The 22,213-nt window shown below is 39.9% G+C and overlaps 1 protein-coding gene across 1 annotated transcript in view; it reads left to right on the top strand.

The window, feature by feature from the left end:
* Window positions 1-22,213, top strand: part of CFAP95 (cilia and flagella associated protein 95) — a 100,626-nt gene that overhangs the window by 34,948 nt on the left and 43,465 nt on the right. Inside the window, exons 3-4 of the mRNA XM_066365676.1 lie at window positions 14,336-14,454; window positions 15,354-15,422. Coding sequence (XP_066221773.1) covers window positions 14,336-14,454; window positions 15,354-15,422 — 188 coding nt within the window. The remainder of the gene's footprint in view (window positions 1-14,335; window positions 14,455-15,353; window positions 15,423-22,213) is intronic.

The raw sequence follows: 22,213 nt of genomic DNA, 5'->3' as shown, positions 1-22,213 counted from the left end.
ATACAATGAAGTGATTAAAGCCAATTAGATTATTAAACAAAGTCTTAACTAATATAACAGGATTTAAAATAAAATTCTTACAGTCTTAAATATACTTAGCATGTTAATGTAATTTCACCAAGTCCATGTTGACACTATTACTGCTTCATATTATTTGTAAATGTAACCCAACCCCTCTCCAGTCTGAGAACTCTCCTAAGGAGCAGGAGTCACAAATATTCAGGAAAAGTCCACAAGGCACTGGAGTTGTGCTCACACTTCTACACTTTGCAGTTAGAGTCTAGGTCCTAATGACCACTGCTTTTAGCTGGTAATGATTCAGGTAGACTGGAAAAACCCTTTGCAGCATGTGTGGAGATGGAGCTTTTGTTTTCTTTAAACTAGAGAGATGAACCCAGAGGGCCTTTCCCTGGGGCTCTGCAACCGTGGAGTGGTGAAGAGAACCTTGGGATACACTATGCTGGGTGGCAGAGGTAAATTTGTCTAAATTAGGAGCAGGTCCCAGCCTAAAATAGGCATGGGGCATTGAGACAAGAGGAATAAAGGAGACACTATACATTAAACAAAGCAGCAGAAAATAGGACTATTAATACCCATGACAGAGATCTCTGAGGGATAAATAAAACCTGAATACTCAGGCAAGGTATAGTAAGTGGCCCTTGTGTTTACAAGAAATGAGACTAGTTTACCTGCTACTTGGAGAAATACCCTAGGCTTGTCCATGGTGACATGAGATGGGGCCGACGACCCTGGGCACCTTTAGCCTTTAGTGGCAAGTTCCAGCAGGCTGGGCAAGGTTAGGTCATAGGTGGCTAGAGCATGGCTGGAAGAGACTGAACCCTCCCTTCTAGAAGCAAAGGGGCAGCTTATTTTCCAGTGTCCCTTTTTCCCACAGCAAAGGCATGTCCCTGGTGGGGGCCGAGAAGCCTGGAAGGCCTTAGCTCAATGACCTTCTTTTACACTCTTGAAGCAGAGCCCTGATGGAAGTCCTATGAAGCCCTTTTGGGGCGTTGGAACCTTTAAGGGCATAAGCTAAGAGCTGGTTCTTTGCCTGATCTCTTTTGGACTCTATTTGCCTTTTCTGTTCCTCTCTTGGTCATTATAGACCTTAAAATCCATTCTCAGTAGATCTTGCTGAGGGGCTTGAGGGTCCTTAACTGCTTATATAAACTTTTTTTCCCTATATTTGGAACTGATTGGAGAAAGACAAAAACAGCATTATTAGCTGGATTAAATAAAAGAGGGTAGAAGTTTGCAGGAAAAAACAGGTTTGGCATCTCCTGTAGGATTCCAGAATCTCTCCACTGCTGAATAACTCAGTACATTAGCATTCAAACTGTTAGGATAATCAATAGTAATATTTGTCTCTCTGGGTTTTGGTGATCTAACACTGAACAATACTGCTTTAAAAATGATAATAAACCAAACATTACATAAAAAGACATTATTAATAATCATTACATATTTCCTAAATATCCAAACCAAGATTTCAACATCACAGGGCTATGAAACAGCAAATAAAAAGGAGAATTACCAAAGGCTTTTAAAATAACATATACATGGAAAACACTTTTTACATAATAAGGCATCCTTGGTACAAAAAGGAAGTCTTTGGACTTGGCAATTTTATATGCCTTATTATTAGTACAATTTTAGTACAGTTTACAATAAGAAGATTCTAAACTACTACCCCAATGAACTATTGATTGATAAAAGTAAAATGCACTCACTATTTCATAACTACCCAGCTGGCAAAGAGACAGTAATCTTCTTTTTGACCTACAGTGCTTTATATCATTAAGTCAATATAAGGGTCAGGGTGCCTGGGATTCTTGGTGTCCAAGGGGGTACTATTGTAGCTAAAGCAGTGGGTATCTCCCATGAATCCCATGCCTCCCACATCAGACAACAATCATGCCACACGAAGGAACAGGGGAATGGTAGGGGAAACTTGGAGGGGACCCAACACCCGCCTCGGCCCCGCATGAGAGAGTCGGAACCCTTCTCCCAGTGCTAGTCTTGTTCACTTTACACTTATTTTCCCTTTTATAACTTCCTACACACCAGTGAAGGGCAATAAGCCATTAATCCCAACCCATGGAGGGCCCATGCGACCCCTATGTCCTAGGGAGGGGAAGGGGAGAGGCAGCCGCAGGGCCTGTTCCTGATAATCCTATCCCCTATAATCCTGTTACTCATGATTTCATTACTCATTCTGGAGTTGCAGTTTATTTCAAGAAACTGATTACCAGCAAGGTCCCCACCTGTGGTTTGTTAATTTCTAAACCTTTTTACCTGGCCCTGTTTCCTTTTCTTTTTCTAAGATTTTTCTAAAGCAAAGTTCTAATCTTTAATGCTATTCCTACTCTGTATTTTCCAAATGGGCAAAACTTCTTCTGGTCAATAGTTAGATATCTGAATATCTGAAATTAGTTTCTATTCTATACTTCCTTCAGTCACCTCACCCTTGGTTTTCCCTGTCACCTTACTCTAGCGCCACTACTCCGCCTACAGCATGTCCCGGCCCTGCTTTCCTCTCACCCAAACCACTCACTCACCAGCCCTTCCCCCCAAACGCTGGAGAAACACTTCCCTTGGCTGCTTGTAATATGGGACATTTATTTTGCCAATGTCCTTCTTCCTTACAATATGCACATTGATTCTTTCCTAGCAGAATCCTATTTTTTTCCTTAAATCTTTTTTTACCCTCTTTTTATATTTCACTCTCTTGGGGGCTGTAAAGCCAGCAGGCAGAGCCGGGGCCACTATCACAGCAGCCCGGCCCATGCAGGTTCGCATTGGATTCGGACAGTCGGTAAAGAAACAGCGGAGCCAAAAACTGATGGGCCATAGCCTTTAATCCTACCTTGCACCCGGTGGGCAAGTAAAAACATACACTGGGCTCCAAAACCCAGTCACACTCAGTGCTCACAAAGCCACTGACTTATCCGAGTTTCCTAGAATCAAAGGTTTCTAGCTCACCAGCCTTCTTCTCCTCAGTTCCCCATCTCCTTCCTTATCCCAGATACAAACTCTACACAAACTGGCATCTCACTCAGCACTCCGCCATCTTGGCTGCTTCTCCTGGCCTCCTCCACGTGGCCTCCTTTAGCTGCTGGCTCTACTCTCTCCGCTCTCTCATGCTAACCTCAGGAACCAAGAGCCAAGCTCTCATTCCGTCCCCATTTTATAGTGTAGAAATCCAAACCCTTAATCCAATATACAAAACAGGGAAGTCTCTAATACAAAGTCACCCTCTGAGGCATGATAGGATTGTACCGCCCTACATCAAAAAGGGTAGGAAAGGCTTAATCCCAAAACCAAGCCCCAGGCTAAAGGATTCTGCCTGCCTTTAGCCCACCCCAACACACATTAATATCACCTGGGCGACGGCCTCCTCCTGTTATCTTTAACAAAGTGAGCATAATACATTTTATCTGCCCAACAGGGGCCCCTTGCCCTTAAAAGAGTTCATTTTTTGAAGTGCTGTAACTGTTACTTTAGTTATTTTTAAAATCCTGTTTCAGGTTCAAATCTTACCTGACAAGGAAGATGGAGCACCGTCTCTGTATTGAGCATGCTTTTAGCCACTGTGGTGGATTCATTGTTAAATTTAGCCATTGATCAATGTATGGAAACTGATCAGGGTGGCCTGGATCCTCAGTTATGATGTTCCACACTGCCCTTACTAGCTGGAGATGAAAAGTCCCAGCCGATGCCATCCAACCCCAAAGGTGGGCCATTCTGATTCACAGAGAGTACGAAGCCTTCTACTTGACTATTTAATTCCATACCCATGGTTGTCTTCATAAGCTTCTTGAAAGTGCTTCAGGAGACATCCTAAAGGGGGTCCTCTGTACTGGGCCCTCCTCATAATTAATAGCTAGGACCACCAATTTAAAAAATTGAAACTGTCCTGGAAAATCCAGGAATTAGCACACCAATAAAAGCATAAAAAGATAAGACAGACAATAATTAACTAGCACTCAGAGTAAAGGATGTTTGACTATAGAGGTATTAACAAGACAAGGGGAGGAGCCAACAGAAGAGAATAATTTCTTTAGGGGACAAGTCCGACAGAATGCCCTGAAGCTATAGTCTTAGATCCAAGAAAGATATGTAACAAAGAGAATCTACAGCACAGACAATTCACCATTTAAGATTGCCCTCTAGTTTTAAGCCAGAAACCTCTAAATTTTGACACAAGAACTTAAACCAGACCTTAAAATTAGACACATTTAAACATTAAACGAAGACTTCACATACACAGATCACAAAATAAGAAATTTAAATGAGTGTGCTTTACTTATTCCAATTAAAATTGTACCAGAGATTTTCCTGACAAAAACAAAACAGATTACTTCACACAGCTCAATAGACAAAGGAAGGGGTTCCCCCTAGTGGCCTCTCAGGTGCGTAGCACCAGAGATTTCCACTTACATATCAATTACTCAGGGGGTTTAAACAGAAACATTAAAAGCAAAGAATGAGATCTGACAAACACCTGACAAACACAAAGATGTCTCTGGAAGTCCGAGGTGAGATCGATCAACCTGGTTAACTCAGTCTCCACTGATGCAGTGTGATGCAAGACTGATTAATCCTGGCGAATTCAATTCCCACTCTGCCTTCCTAGAGCACGAAGATGTGTCTGGAAGTCTAGGGTGAGATCGATTAACCTGGCTAACTCAGTCTCCACTGATACAGTGAGATGCGAGACTGATTAATCCTGGCCAATTCAATTCCCACTATGCATTCCTAGAGCAGGAATGAAGTCCCCACTAATGTCTTCTACTGAGAGCACAACTAGATGCCTCTGGAAGTTTGGAGCTAACTCAGTCTCTACTCATACCTCAGTCCCCACCAATGGTCTTCCTAGTGTATGAACAAATGTGCAAACACAAACAGACGCCCCTGGGAGCCCAAGGCAGAACTGATCAACCTGGTTGACTCAGTTCCCACTAATTGTCTTCCTAGAGTACGAATAAATGTGCAAACACAAATGGACGTCTTTTCCAGAGTGCAACCAGACGTCTCCCAGCAAAGCCCATGGCGGGACCTAAAAACTCTCCACCGACATCTCGGTCTTGGAGAGCCCACTTTGAGAGCGTGACTGTGTCTGGTCCTCTATGCAAATGGCACAAATTGACCAGTCCCAAACAGAAAAGCTAGAATTCAGAACAGAAGAAAAGCTAGAATTCAGTAAAGCAAAAAGAGTTGCTTTACCTACCTCCTTGATTTCTCTGCCAAATTGTCCAAATTGTTAAATTTGGGAACCGGGAAGCAACTCTCCTCAAGATAACAGCGGGTTCAGGCAGCCCCCTGGAGAGACCAGCTGGTTCGGGTGTCTCTACCTGGTGACACGGAACACCGGATTCTGGACAAGCCCCCAAATGTTGTAAAGTACCGTACCTCACTTCCGCAGGTTTATATAGAGACATCAAGTCCAGATGAATTTTAAAGGGTTTTATTAAAAGGAGATTTATTAATATGCCGGCCGCATATGACTGACATGGGACATAGCAGACCCAAATCATGTAGCCCCAAATGTATCTCAGAGGTTAGTTATATACCTTTGACCACATACAGGTTGAGGGGAGCATGACAGCATGACACAATCATTAACAAGATTATAACATTCATCTAGAGGATTTAAAAAATGTTAAAACTTTCAAGGTAACACAATGGTGATGTCATTTTACATATAAAATATATTCATAAACCTCCCAGTGTCTATCTCTCCTCCTTTGCCTAGAGGTCCACCTTAATCTCAGGATTCCAGGAAGGGAGGGAGAGCTAAAATCAGTGTAGGGTAGTATGTAAGTTTTGTCTCTTATTGAAAAGGAAAGGAAGTTCTTCAGATAACCTAATCCTTTCAGAGAACTACAACTAAAACTAAATGATCCAGTTATCCTTGTAAGTCAGGAGACTTTCATATTCTTTTCCCTCCATTTTCCAAAGAAAGGATGGACAGAAAGCCTGACTTTTCCTTTTTAAAATGGCATTGCCATATGTACCCTGATTTATCAATGTCACCCCATTAAAATTAATCAAAAAAAAAAAAGAATTTGTCTCATGGCTAATTCAGGCAGTTAGAAGAATAGTATAAGGATGCTAATTCTGCTTCTCAGGCCACATCCTGCAAAAGGGGCCCCAAGAAAATTGGTGATTTGGCTCCTCTGATTTTGCCAATTGGATTTAAAAAAATAGGTGGAACGGCCTGAAATGGAACTAACAATACATGGGCATAAATTTAAAGGACTTTTAGATACTGGAGCTGATGTATCTGTTATTGATAAGCTACATTGGCCTCTTTCCTGGCCCACTCATGCAGCAGCCACAGAATTACAAGGTATAGGGCAGAGTAAATCCCCTCAACAAAGTTCTAGTTTTCTACATTGGGAAGATTAAGAAGGTCATTCTGGATTTTTTTAAAGCCTTATGCGCTCCCTAGAAGGCCAGTTAATTTGTGGAGTAGAGATGTTTTGAAAAACATGGGAGCATTGCTTGTCAGTCCTAATGGTTTAGTCCAGGGGTCCCCAAACTGCGGCCCCCTGAGGACATTTATCCGCCCCCGCCGCACTTTCAGAAGGGGCACCTCTTTCATTGGTGGTCAGTGAAAGGAGCATAGTTCCCATTGAAATACTAGTCAGTTTGTTGATTTAAATTTACTTGTTCTTTATTTTAAATATTGTATTTCTTCCCATTTTGTTTTTTTACTATAAAATAAGATATGTGCAGTGTGCATAGGGATTTGTTCATAGTTTGTTTGTTTTTTTTATAGTCCAGCCCTCCAACAGTCTGAGGGACAGTGAACTGGCTCCCTGTGTAAAAAGTTTGGGGACCCCTGGTTTAGTCAGTACTCAGATGCTTGATCAAGGATTTTTGCCCACTAAGGGACTAGGGAAAGAACAGCGAGGAATTCTCACCCCCATAGAAGTGGCACCCAATACCAGGTGTGGATTAGGATATCAAAATTTAGCATAGGGGCCTTGGGAGCTCCTGCTACCCCAATAATGCATTGTGCAGACCCAATTACTTGGAAATCAGATAATCCTGTATGGGTAGACCAATGGCCCCTTTCTCAGGAGAAACTTAGGGCAGCTGCTCGATTGGTACAAGAGCAGCTACAGCTTGGGCACATTGAACACTCTAATAGCCCATGGAATACACTTCCATATTTTGATCTTGTTGCCTCCTTGATTATCAAGGGGCATAGGCGACCCTTACAGCTTTTAGGTTTTGAACCTCAAAATTATTGTTGTTCCTTTTTTGAAAGGATCAACAACAATGGCTCTGGGAAACTTCCACTAAATGGCAAATTGCTTTTGCAAATCAATGGACAACTTTATACTGAAACAGTCAACTTAAAATCAGCTCAAAGACTAGAAATATATGCCATTATCATGGCTTTTCAGCATTTGCCATATTCCTCCTTTAATCTATATACAGACAGCAAATATTTACTTATGGTTGTTTCCACTATAAAGTCTGCTGTCTTAGGGACAACTGCTGATGAACTATTTCAGCAGTTCCTCCTTCTTCGAAGACTTGTATGTCAACATAGAGCTCCATGTTTTATAGGACATACTTGAGCTCACTCCATGCTCCCTGGAGCTTTAGCACAAGGGAATGCCCTTGTTGATCAAGCTACCCAAAAGAAAATTATTTGGAGCAACCATGACAGATCGAGCAATTCAGTCTCATACTATTCATCACCAGAACGCTGCAGCCCTGTGTAAACACTTTCAACTTTCTCGGGAAGCAGCACGGCAGATTGGTAAATCTTGTCCAAGGGGTCCTATACTACAATCTGTTCCTTCATTTGAAGTTAACCCTCAAGGACCCCTACCAGGACAACTTTGGCAAATGCATGTTACTCATATACCTCCATTTAGCAAACAGTCCTATGTCTACGTTACAGTGGATACATATTCTGGATTTATAGTAACCTCTGTCAGAACAGGAGAGGCTGCTAAGCATGTTATAGCTCATTGTCTGTATGCATTTTTCCATTATTGGATTTCCTAAACTGGTTAAACTGACAGTGCTCCTGCATATGTAGCAAAAGCATTTACTGTATTTTGTCAAACCTTTCGAATTATGGGTATCTCTTACAATCGTTAAAGTCAAGGTATTATTAAAGTGTACCCAGCAAATATTTTAAGGTCAATTTAAAAAAAAAAAATTAAAAGGGGGGAGTCATATCCTGGAACTCCTACGGGTCTACCATATCATGCTTTTTACTTAAAAAATTTTAAATTTCTTTTGAATGCTGATGAACAGGAGACGCCAAATCTTCTCCTGCAAACTTCTACCTTCTTTTATTTGATCCAGCTAATAACACTGTTTTGTCTTTTTCCAAATAGCTCCAGATATACGGAAAAGGTTTATATAGGCGGATGGGGATCCTCAAACCCCTCAGCGAGATCTTCTGAGCATGGCCTTTAAGGTACCAAGAGGCAGAAAAAGCCCAATAGAGATCAGGGGAACTTCCAGCTTTTAGGATATGCCCTTAAAGGCTCCAACGCCCCAAAGAAGTCTCATAGGAATCCATCTGGGTCCTGCTTCAATAGTGAAAAGGAAGGTCATTGAGCTAAAGCCTGCCAGGCTTACATGCCTTTGCTGTGAGGAAAAGGAACACTGGAAGGTAGGCTCCCCCCTTGCTCCTCTAAGGGAGGGTTCAGTCTCTTCCAGCCCTGCTCCAGCCACCTATGACCTAACCTGGCCCAGAATGCTGGGGTTTGCCACTGAAGGCTGAAGGTGCCCAGGGCCGTTGGCCCCATCTACGACACTGTGGACGAGCCTAGGGTATTTCTTCCAAGAAGCAGGTAAACTGATCTCATTTGCACAAGGGCCACTTAACTATGTCTTGCCTGAATAGTCAGGTTTTTTATTCTTCCCTCGAAGATCTCTGTTGTGGGTGTTGATAGTCCTATTTTCTGCTGCTTTGTTCAATATATAGTGTTTCCTTTATTCCTCCTACCTCAATGCCCCACTCATATTTCAGGCTGGGACCTACTCCTAATTTAGAACTCTCTCTCCCTCTTTTTCCAACTTCTATTGTGAATTTACCTTTGACACCCAGCTTAGTGTATCCCAAGGTTCTCTTTACCATGACACAGTTGCAGAGCTCCAGGGAAAAGCACTCTGGTCTCATCTCTCCAGGCAGAGGAGAACAGAAGCTCCATCTCCACACATGCTGCAGATGGCGTTTCCAGTCTACCTGAATCATTACCAGCTAGAAGCAGCAGTCATTGGGACTTGGACGTGAGCTGCAAAGTATAGAATTGTGACAACAATTCCAGTGCCATGCGGACTCTTTCTGGATGTGGACTTTTTCTGGACTCCGGCTTCTCATGATAGCTCCTAACGGACTGAACTGGGGTTGGGTTGCATTCGCAGGGATTTGGAATGATGTTGGTGCCAACTTGGACTTGGTGAACATGTTAAGGACACTACTCTTTTATGGATTCTTGCTGTATTGGCCTAGAGTTTGCTTAAAGGCTTTATTCACAGTAAAAAAAAAAAAAAGAAAGAAAGAAAGAAAGAAAAAATATATGACCGGATAAAGAAGATGTGGCAATATACACTATGGTATACTACTCGGCCATAAGAAATGATGACATCGGATCATCTACAACAGAATGGTGGGATCTTGATAACATTATATGGAGTGAAATAAGTAAATCAGAAAAGGCCAAGAACTGCAGGATTCCATACATTGGTGGGACATAAAAACGAGACTAAGAGACATGGACAAGAGTGTGGTGGTTATGGCGGGGGGAGGGAAGGAGGGAGAGGGGGAGGGGAAGGGGGAGGGGCACAAAGAAAACTAGATAGAAGATGACAGAGGACAATCTGACTTTGGGTGATGGGTATGCAACATAATTGAATGACAAGATAACCTGGACATGCTTTCTTTGAATATATGTACCCCGATTTATTGATGTCACCCCATTAAAATTAATAAAAATTTATGTATTAAATAAATTAAAGAAAAAAATAAAATAAAATGGCGTTGCCAATACTAAGTTTTACAGTTCTTTGGCACCTTACCACATTTCTTCCTTGCAGCACCTTAGTTGTTCATTGACTGCTTTCTCATATGTGCCTAAACTGGGGGGCTCCAGTTGAGCCAGTGACACCTTTGCTCAAGCCAGAGACCTTGGGCTACAAGCCAGTAACGTTTGGGCTCAAGCCAGCAGCCGTGGGGTCATATCTATGGTCCCACACTCAAGCCAGTGACCTCTCACTCAAGCTGGTGAACTCATGCTCAAGCTGGATGAGCGTGTGCTCAAGCCAGATGAGCCCGCACTCAAGCCAGATGAGCCGGTGCTCAAGCCAGTGACCTCAGCATTTTGAACCTGGGTCCTCAGCATCCTAGGCCTATGTTCTATCCACTGTGCCACAACTAGTCAGGTTCTACTTGGTTTTCTTAAATGCAGCATATGTGAGAAAGTTTATTCATCTTGAAAGATTAAAATGAGGACAGAAAAAAAATGGTATTCAGGAAAATAAAGAATAAGGATGATATTAAGAAGTGAACTTCCTGTACACACATTAGATATTTTTTATATTGCCATTTGACTCAAGTGAGATTTTATTATGCAAACTAAATGGAAATTTTAGTGATTATTCTGTCAGTTTGTTCTGTGTTAATTTAGCTATTTCACATACCAAATTGCTGATCTCCAGTTTGTGATATATTTATAAAGCCCAAGAGACTTTTAAGTATATGAAAGTGCTCTTATAAATTACCTACCCTTATGCCAGGTTATGAACATTTCTAGACCGAAGTGATTTTTCACATTAAGATGGTAGAGAAATAGGTTTGCCTACATGCAACAGAAACCACAAATCAACAGTGGCTTTTCACACAAGGCTTTATTCTTTCAAGTAAAAAGTTTGGAGGATAGCAAGCCAGAACTGTATGGAACGCCCATGAATTATCAGAGACTCACTTCTAGTTTTCTGCTCTGCCATCCTTTGAGGATAGCTCAAGATAGCTGCTGGAAATCTGCCATTATGTCTACATTTCATGTGGCAGAAAGAATAAAAACAAGAAAGACCTTTCTTGGAGGTTGTATAAGTCACTTTCATTTACGCCCCAATGTCTAGAACCAGATAATGGTCAGATCTAAGTATAAGGGAGACTAGAAAAATGTAGTCTGAAACACCACGGGCCCAGCTAAAATTTTGGAGTGCTATTATTGATGAAGATGGGAATTCCAATGCTGGGAGATAACATTTGCCTATAATTAGAAAACACAGACGTTAGAGTGGGGCCTGACCAGGCAGTGGCGCAATGGATAGAGCCTCAAACTGGGATGCGGAGGCCCCAGGTTAGAAACCCCGAGGTTGCCAGCTTGAGCACGGGTTCACCAGCTTAAGCGTGGGTCACTGGCTTGAGGCAAGGATCATAGACATGACCCCATGGTTGCTGGCTTGAGCCCAAAGGTCACTAGCTTGAAGCCCAAGGTTGCTGGCTTGAGCAAGGGGTCACTCAATCTGCTGTAGCCTCCCAGTCAAGGCACATATGAGAAAGCAATCAATGAACAACTAAGGTGCCGCAACGAAGAATTGATGCTTCTCCTCTCTCTCCCTTCCTGTCTATCTGTCCCTATCAGTCCCTCTCTCTGACTTTCTTTCTGTCTCTGTCAAAAAACAAACAAACACAAACAAACCAAAAAAAGAAAAAGAAGTTAAGAGTGGACTCTGGAGTCAGATGGCTTTTCTTTGATTCTTGGCTCCATCACTTATTAGGTTGTAACTTTGGTCAAGAGTCTAAAACATTTTATATTTTTATTTCCTCAGATGTAATGTGAGAATAGTAGAATTTTCATGAGCATTTAATGGAAAAAACATTTTATCGCTTCTCGGCCTTTTGGCTAAGATCAAGTGTAATGTAAAAACATTTTGAGTGATGTCTGGCCATGTGATCTTGTTATTATCATTATCCCCATGATTTACTATTAACTCACTACACTATGTCACTATAGAGGCTGGAGGTTACTATGCTATCCCTAGAATTTAGTAGGATGCCTGGCACTTCATAGACATGAATGGATGAATGAAGGAATGAATGAGTCAGAGTATGAGTTCTGAATTGTGGAACTTCTACTTTCACAATGGTTTACATGGTCATTTGTTAATACCTTTCAACCTCAATTTTCCCTTAAAATGAAGAGCAGTTATTCCAAGTGTTCTTCCTTTCTCCCTCCAGGTTAATTCTCCACCCTTCTTAACCCTGCTCTATGCCAAGGAGGCTGACGTTTATGGATTGCATCAATGAGCTCCTTGGCCCTCTGGCTTCCTGTTGGGATTTGTCTGCAGAAGGCACTGACAGGAGATCGGAGGTGGGAGGAGAGTTAGCTTGGACAGTTATTCCTGTCGTTCCTCCCTGCAGAGCCATGGTTTGGCAGTGCTATAGACAGAATCTTTCAGTCCCCCCAAAATTAAATGTTAAAATCCTAACCCCTAGTGAGATGGTATTAAGAGGTGGGCCATTGGGAGCCCTCATTAAGCGGGATTAGTGCCCTTATAAAGAGACCCTGGAGATATCACTCCCCCTTCTGCCGTATTAGCATATGGTAAAAAGAAGGCCTTCACAAGACACTGAATCTGTCAGTGCCTTAATCTTGGACTTCTCAGCTCCCATAGCTGTGAGAAATACATTTCTGTTGTTTATAAACCACCCAAGTCTATAGTACTTGTAGCAGCAGCCTCACGTTCCTATTTTATTGTTCATTTCCTTCTTCGATCATGATTGATACACAATACCCATAAGGTTGGTTTAAATATTTAATGAAATAATGCCTACAAAGCGTTTAATGTAGTATCTGACACAGAATAAGCACTCATTAAATGTAGTCTCCACTAATGCTACTATCATCCGCTTTCTTTTATTTCTCATCATTTTATGTTTAGCAATATTTTTGTTTCATAAAATTTTCAAAGGTATTAATTGAGTTGTTGAAGTACACTGCTCACAAAAATTAGAGGGTATTTTATAGCTTCATATTCACTTTGAAATATCTCCCAATTTTTGTGACTAAAACTGCTAAAAACAATCAGAGCATAAATAACTAAGGTAAAATTTTAGGTCAAACTTAAGCCTTAAAACAAAATGGTTCTAATTTGTTTCTCCAAAGATATGTCTTCTTTTTTTTTAAAGTACAAAATATGAAGCCCAAATCTGTGTCCTCTACCACTGACTTGTGAACTGGGGATCTAAGAAGAGGATTAGTTGATCTGAGTGTATAGAAATGAGAGCTGGGAGATTGAGCTAGAAGGCTGGTGATTTAGGAGGTTGGATCTTAGAAACAGTAGTGAGAGAAGCCAAGGATTTATGGAGCCATGGAGTAGATCAGAGTAGTAGGACCAGAGACTGTAATTAAAACTTCTTTGAGTTGAAGACATTCCTAGTTACTGCAGAGCCTTGTTATACTGACCCAGAATGGATCAGAGGCATAGGATTATAGCTATGATAGCAGTTGAAATCTTCAAATTTCTGAACAATGGTTTTTCTCTCTCTCTTTCTAAAAACAAAATCTAATGTAATTAATGTGATCTGAGGCTTCATTCGATGTGTTGGAGAACCTGGTCTTCAGGTTCAGGGAAAGTAATGGGTTCTGGTGGGGGTGGTGAGTTCTGGTTCTCTACTGTAAATCTCAACATTTGGGATAGTCTAGAGTTTTGTATAAAAATATTCCATTCTAGCGTAGCAGTAGTGGCCTAGAATAAGGTGCTGACTTGCTAATCTTGAAAATATTCCATTCTAACCACTGTTTTTGTTCCCAAGTTCCCCTAGATGTTACCCATGATTCATCTGCAATTGGTTTGTATATGTCTTACAATCTGTAGACTTTCCTCATAGTAATAATTGCCTGATAATTCACTGACTTATCATCTGTGGTAGAAAATGGATAATGATGATGATGACAATTATGATGGTGATGATGATGATGATTGTATCTGAAGTCCTATTTGATTTACAAAGTGATTGCTACAAATACTTCCTTACTTAGAGAAATTAAAATATATTAACCTCGAGAAGGAAATAGAAAGAAGATATAATTAATATTTAGTTGAATGCAGCTCTTTCCATTTCATAGGAAAAACTAATTTGATTTTATTTTTCAACAACATGTAGTAAGAAATTGGTTTTTTACATATTTATGATGAAATAGTTAATTGCTATAAGTTATCACTTTTTTTAATGTCAATAGAGTCAAAAATTTAAAATCAGAATGTACCTCAACAAAAATATATTTTAGTAACTGATCATTTTTTACAATTTTATATATATATATGGCTTCTATTTTTTTTCCAGATTTGGATCTCAGAAACACATGAACAAATGGCACAAGTCTTTTTAAACACAGAATTGGCTCAAATAAATAGCAAGGCTTTACTAACAGAGGAAACAATGAGCTCTGGGATTATTGAAAGGTATTCTTAATATTCTCCTTTGCCTACAGAATAGGCACATGCAAGAGAGAAATTATGTAAGTACTGAGAGGCATAGTGGCACCAGCTGCCCGTTACAGGAGTGCATCAAACACAGGAACACATCATAAGCTTCCATGCTTTCTGTTGATGCTGTTGCTTCTGCCTGGAATTCCTTTCCCTCAGTTTGCCAGTCAGCCCTATTCATTCTGGGTTCACCTAAAATGTCATTTCCTCTTCACACAGTTTTTCTGCTCAGAGTTCTGACTACCTAGGTGTGAACTCCAGCTCCACAATTACCTTGTGAAAGATATTTGGTGTCTGTAATCCTCAGTTTGTTCACTATAAAATGGGGATTATAAAAGTATCTACTACATGGAGTTTTTTCTGAAGTTTAGATGAAATAAAGTATGAAAAGTGCGTAGAAATGTTGCCCAAGGTGCATTAAGAATTAGGTAAGCTGCTATTAATCAGAATTAATTATTCTTATTTCCTTGCCCTCTGACCGTTATGTGTTCCATAAAACAGTTGAACTTACATTCTAGTTATTTATATGTACGTATGTTTCCCTGAGATAGTTTTCTGAGAGTAGGAACTGTTTCTTAGTCATATCTGTAGTCCTGCAACCTGGTACAGCACCTTTCCGTGGAGGTTAGGATATGGACTTTGTCTTGTATTATAATTATTTGAAAATGCAGTCAAAGTAATTACAGAATGCTGACATTTATACGTACACATTAGGACATTTTATTTTGCAAAGTACCGGTATATAAAAATTGCAAACATAAAAATCCTTTAAAAATAATTATCATAAAAATTCAGCACCAAATCATTTTTCTATAGCTTTGATAGTTTACAAATGTCAGTTGACATGTTTCTAAAAATTGTTATCTTGTTTCCAGGGACACTGGATTGCCTGTGACAGGCTTTGGAGCTCTCTTTACTAGACACCTACCAGATCGGCGCAAAATGTAAGTAGTCCTTAAACTGCTGCAACTGCACAAAATGTTTCTTAATTATTCAGGAGGTTTGTTTGCAGGGGCAAAGGGGTGAGGGGTGTTCCACAGTCAACAAACCTTTGTGTGGCAGCTTGTGCACTTCTTTCCTTTAACAAAAGTGGTCTTTTCATTTATAAGCATAATGTTAACAAATAATAGTCAATCCATATTATTCATGGATTCTATATTTGCAAATTCTCTTACAAAAATTTATTTATAACCCCCAATCAATGCTTAAGGTGCTGTTGCAGTCACTCATGAACATGTATAGTGTGGTGAAAAATATAAGCCACCTTACACATGTTCCCAAGCTTAGGTTGAGCAAGGTGAGGCTCTGCCTCCCCATTTCTTCTCTAGTCCTGTGAGCAGGTGTCCATTGCAATGTCTATTTAGTGATTTTGTGTGTGTGTGTGTTTAATTGATGAATTTGCTGTTTGAAATGGCCCCTGAGATGAGTGCAAAAGTGCTACCTGATATTCCTAAGCACAAAAGACAGTGATGAAGAGAAAATACATGTGTTAGATTAAGCTTCTTTCAGGCATGAGTTATAATGCTGTTGACTGTGAGTTCAATGTTATGGAATCAACAATATATATTAAATAAGGTGTCTTTAAACAGAAACAAACATGGACAACAGTGTGGGGGTGGGTGGGTAGAGGAGAGTTTGGGGGGAATAAATGGTGACGGACAAAGACTTGGAGTGGTGCACTTACAATAGGGTGTACAGAGATGCGTTATAGAACTGGGCACCTGAGTGCTCACTTTGGCAGTACATATACTAGAACAGGACCACTGAAACCAGTGTAATTATGTTACCCAGTATCACCCTAATAAAATTTAATTAAAATAAACAAACACATGTAAAACCAGTTATGTATAGATTGATTGATGAAAATATTCTAACCTGAGGCTCTCAAGAATCTAACCCCATATTTCTCCTAGAAGCAATGGTTCAGCATTTGCTAAAAGAACATCACTGTGAATAATGAGAATTGACAATAGTACAGGAGACTACTAACTTGGCCAATAAAAGAAATAAATTTATTGTGACAGTATCATGGCTTGTTACTACAGAAATAAAAATCCTTTTCCACTCATCTTTCTAAAGAATACAAACTTTCAAATTTTCTGTAATGATGTAGAGATAAATGACATGGCAATACAGGTACTACAAGCATGACAAAATTCTGAGTATTGGATTGTGTATTATGAAGATATACGTGTATCATCATTGCCAGCAATTTAAATGGTTTTGCCTCCTTTGAATACTGTATGGCTGAGAGCTAAGCTATTTTACAGAGTCTGACTGAGGTGGGAAGGATTGGGGAGTCCCACCCCATTTCACAATCACCTACTGTAATTCTGTACAGCTGTTTTAACCCTGTGGGTTCTAATCCCAATTTCTCCGGATACTGGCCTGGCCTGCATCCCCACAGCCTATTGTAGCACCTCTACGTGGGCTGCAAGGTCCACAAGGAGTATTCCCAGGATGATTCTTGGGGAGGATGGGCTTCGGGCTTCCATCAAGGCAATGAGCTAAAAGCATCCTGCTGACTCCCTTCTCAACATTGATATCTGGAACTTCTAGCAAAGACATGGGAAGGCAGAATAAATCCAGAGGCAGGTTTTGACAACTGTATCAAAACTCTGAGAAACTCTCAAGAAAATAAAGAGTTAAAGCAGAAGAAGTCTAGGATACGAGAGGAGCAGAAAAGGCAAGAGATGAAGTCTCTGGATGGAGTCTGAGGCCAGTTCAGGGTGGGAGCTATACTCTCAGTAAGCATGGCTTAGACAGGAGTTGAAAGAGTTGTGTCCATTGTGTTTGCAAACTTGGACCATATGCTCAAAGCTGGATTTTTGCATTGACTTTGCTGTTTTTAGTACATGGCAGAAAATGAGACAGCCAAGGTTCTACATAATAGAGAATTTGGTGCCAACAGCCCATCTCCCTAAAGCCCTGATCTCAGTATTGAAATCTGTAATGCCAGCCACCGATAGCCAGTAGGACACTGAGTTGTCTTTTCCAACTCTGATTAGAGAAAGCAGTTTCAGATATAGAAGAACTGGGCTATACATCTTAAGGAGAAAGAAATGCCAAGGAAAGCAAGTGTAAGTAAACCCAGCAAACTACACTAGAGGCACTCACTCATATTTTCCACACTCACAGTAAAGACAACAGCTTAGCTTCCCTTTGCAACAAACTATCTATGTAGTCATCAAAAGTGGAGGCAGCCTGACCAGGGGGTGGCACAGTGGATAGAGCGTCAGACTGGGATGCAGAGGACCCAGGTTCGAGACCCCGAGGTCGCCAGCTTGAGCGCGGGCTCATCTGGTTAGAGCAAAAAGCCCACCAGCTTGAACCCAAGGTCGCTGGCTCCAGCAAGGGGTTACTCGGTCTGCTGAAGGCCTGCGGTCAAGACACATATGAGAAAGCAATTAATGAACAACTAAGGTGTTGCAATGTGCATTGAAAAACTAATGATTGATGCTTCTCATCTCTCTCCGTTCCTGTCTTTCTGTCCCTGTCTATCCCTCTCTCTGACTCACTCTTTGTCTCTGTAAAAAAAATAAACAAACAAAAACAGTGGAGGTAACTGATAGTCTTAGGAATAATACAGATGAAGTCTCAATTTAAAATATCATAACACATCTAAAGAACAAAAGGATCATGAAAAATGAGATATAGGCAACCAATACCAGAGGAAAAGACCTGATGGAACAAATGGAACAGGAATTTAAAATTAATGGAACAAAGAGCTAAAAGGTTTGTTATTTAGGGAAATAATGGAAATAGCAGAAAACATGGTCAAAATAATAAAATAAAAACAAGTCCACATTAATTTCTCAATAGCAACACTGGCTATAAGAGCATAACATTAAAGTATTGAAGGAAAAGAATTTTGAGTCCAGAATTATTTAAATGTGAGGGTTAAGTAAAGATATCTTCATGTCTAGAAGAGCTGGTTTCTGACTTAACTATCCTGACATAAATAACTGCAGAACCGGGCAAAATACAGTAGGCCAGTGGTCCCTAAACCCCGGGCAGCAGACCGGTACCGGTCCATGGACCATTTGGTACCGGTCTGCAAAGAAAGAATAAATAACTTACATTATTTCTGTTTTATTTATATTTAAGTCTAAACAATGTTTTATTTTTTAAAAATGACCAGATTCCCTCTGTTACATCCGTCTAAGACTCACTCTTGACGCTTGTCTCGGTCACATGATACATTTATCCGTCCCACCCTAAAGGCCGATCCGTGAAAATATTTTCTGACATTAAACTGGTCTGTGGCCCAAAAAAGGTTGGGGACCACTGCAGTAGGTGACTGTTGTCAAGTGTTGAATAGTAGCCAGTGGGGCTCTGTGCTCCTTGAGATGAGAGATGAGCATCACATTCTCCTCTGACTCACCCAGATAAGTTTTCTGGCTGTTGGTACAGGCAAGTGAACCCATATGTGGAGCACTGTTCTTACTGAGCTTGGAAGCAGGAATAGAAAGTTAGACCTTCTGATAGGACTGGAATTTGTAGGGCAGGGTATTGGAGAGAAGGAAGTCTGCATGGGGCTCCCCTCAGGTGATCGATCAGGGGCTGGGCTCTGCATACACTATCAAAATAGTACACACCCCTGGCTTTAAAATAATCAGCTAGAGCTGTCGATAGTGTATTCTGAGATTTTACAATGATGCTTTCTCCTGCAGATTGTGTAGTAGGCTCTGAACATACATTACCTGCCTTCAAATCCTGGCAATTCTACTTAAAGGTCTTAGGCACATTTTGTACCTCAGTTTCTTTATCTGTAAAATGGGGATGATAATTATAATAGCACCCATTTTATAGGGTTATTGTAATGATTAAGCAAGCTAATGTATATAAAACAATTAGAAGAGTAACTGCTGCATATATGGTAAGTGCTATGCAAGTCAACTGGGCCAGATACTTGGTGAACCCTTCAATCTGGAAACTCATATCTATCAATTCAGAGCAATGTTCCTGATATATTTCACTGATGATTTATACCTTACATTGTCTCTGTTCTCTTTTTTTGAAATTCTTTATTTGGATGTTGGATTGCTTGCCCTGGTCCTCTAATTATCTTGCCTTTTCTATTTCATTTTTGTATTTACTATCTATTTGGCTCTCTCTTTCTTCAACCCTACTATTGAGTTCAATTTCTGTTTTCTAATTCTTCTGTTCCCTTCCTACTGCTACCCTCACCCCCTATGGTAGGTCCCTTGTGGGTATTTTTAGCATTGTGTGTTTGTTTTATCCTAACATTATCCATTTTGGTTGCATTCTTGTTTGTCTTTCTTGCTCTAAAGTCAATGCTATGAAAGGTAAGACTGTCTTAGCTCTATCCTTAGTGCCTAACAGAGAGCCTGAACAACAACAAGTGTATAGTAATTATTTTTTGAATGAATAAATTATTTCTGATGATGAATAGCAAATTTTCATGGGAAAGAGATATGGTTAATTCTTATCATATTTTATCTAGGACATCAAAGCCAGTAGAAACAAAAGTTGTTCTCAATTCTGTGCTAGCAAATACATTAGAAGTCATGGTCTCTTAGAAAATCATCCCTTATTGGTTTGAATTGCTAAAATTACTTGTTTGTTTTATTTAGTTAATAAGTATTAACAAGGAAATAAATACATGAGTACCTTTAGCCATTCTCTGCTAATTTCATATGCAATTCTTTCTTTCAGTTAATGTATACTGATAATTATAGGACATTCCATATGATAGAATACTGTGGTGTTTTAGAATCAGCTCTCTTGAATATTAAATACTCTTTTGCTTTTTGCCAACTGTACAGCTGTGGAAGTTAAATGTCAACTTTAAAAGGCAATGAATAAGAATGAGTTTGCTCAATGGACCAAAATAATGTGCTTCAGCTTATAAAAGAAAAACTATAATCATAATATAAATTTAAACCCCAGGTTACCTCTTAACAACAACAACAACAAAAAATCAGAATATAGGTATAGCTTTGTTATTAGGGAGACATTAGTCAGATACATTTATATAATTTTTAGATAACATTCATTATGTTGTGATGGCATTTGACCGTCTATTTCTTTGCTCAGAACTTAACCAAAAGCTTACCTACTTCATTTCGGAACCAATGTGAAGAAGACATAATACCTTTTCTCCTTAAACTGGGAGCAAACATCTCTCAGGGAAACATGTTGAAAACCAGAACAAGAATGTTGGACACCACTAGACTTATCACTCCTGACCTTAACTAGAGCAAAGGACTCTGTGGATAATTTTGACTCTGTGGATAATTTCATCCACAAAAGTCACAGACAGAGAAAATATTTTTTTAAATTGTAATGTAGGGAGTAGTCAGGTTGAGATTAAAAGTGATGTCAATGGCTTAAACTTTAAAAATTAAATTTTTATAGTTTGAGGCTAATTGAGCTCATCAAGAACTAGAGCTATTGTTTCTCTGGAGAGTTGGTTGTATTTCAGTTAGTGCATTTCCAAGGATTGGTATTGGCCAATGATGGAAGGTGTGTGAGGCAAAGAGGCTCAAAGACATCTTAGGCATCAGTAGTGCTTCTAGGTCCCAAACTGATGTTAGGAGGTTTCTAGCATACCTACTTTTACCACATGGACAGAGACATTAATGGTGTAGTAAAACAGTGAGAAACGCATTTTCTTAAAGGCACATGGGAAAAGTAGATGGGAACATGAATATAATTAGCAAGCTAGTTTAAGAGTCCTTTTTTGTCCTTTTATCTTGCTCTCAAGAATTCTCAAGGAACTTTCACTTCACTTGAAAGTACTCTTTATGAGCCATGAAAAAAGAACTCACTAATCATCAGAAGGCCCCTGGATATATGATTAAATAATATATAAAATCATTTTATGATTTGTTCATAGAAAAAGACACTTGTAGCTTATTCCTTCTAAGAAGTAAGGTTTTCCATGCATAACTGGACTGCACCTGTGACCATTAAACAAACAACGAGAAGCCAAAACAGTAGAACTAAAAACAATAACAAAAACCTTATCAAGCAGATCCAAGTATAAATATAGTTTTAAGATCTTATTTCTCAGAAGCTCTTATTTAAATATACATACATAACTACATGTGGTTCTGGGATAATGGCTTACAGAAGTTAGTTTTTTTGACAAGAAAAAGCCCATTCTGGCATGGAGTCCTTTCTGGGTTAAAAGAAGGTCCATGGGAGCCTGGGTTAGTCTGAGGGCAGCCTGGGAAGACTGACCACCTGCTGGAGGATGGAAAGATGAAAGGTAAACCTTTTACAAGGTCAGCCCAAACTAATGTGTCTTGTCATTTTTACCAATTTCATTGCCTCCTGGTGGTAGTGACTAGTATATATTATTGAAATTTTATGATAAATGTGTCATTTTTACACTTACTGCCAACCACATGACTGGAGAAGAAGAAATTAATAGTGTTTTGAATTACTGTGTAGCTTTTTGGACACAGTGTGATTTTTCAGAAAGAGCATAGTATGGGAAAACAGGAGATATGATTGCTACTTCTGGACCTGGCACTAAGCTCCTATGTGACCTTGTGCTAACTAATAACCCTCTCTGGGCTTCCACTGCATCCATCTGGAAAATGAGAGGACTGAACCAAATGATCTGTAAAGTCCTTTCCTGCTCTAACATTTTATGATTCTAAGGAGAAAGCATCTGAGTCACATAAATGGACAAGTTAAGTGAGGCCAGAAAAGCAGTCCAGGCTGTTAAGCTTTCATTGTTGACACAGAGTACTTATCCATA

This window comes from Saccopteryx leptura, chromosome 2, assembly GCF_036850995.1.
Source record: "Saccopteryx leptura isolate mSacLep1 chromosome 2, mSacLep1_pri_phased_curated, whole genome shotgun sequence".
NCBI classification, from domain to species: Eukaryota; Metazoa; Chordata; class Mammalia; order Chiroptera; family Emballonuridae; genus Saccopteryx; species Saccopteryx leptura.
This window is presented reverse-complemented; position numbering and strand designations above follow the sequence as displayed.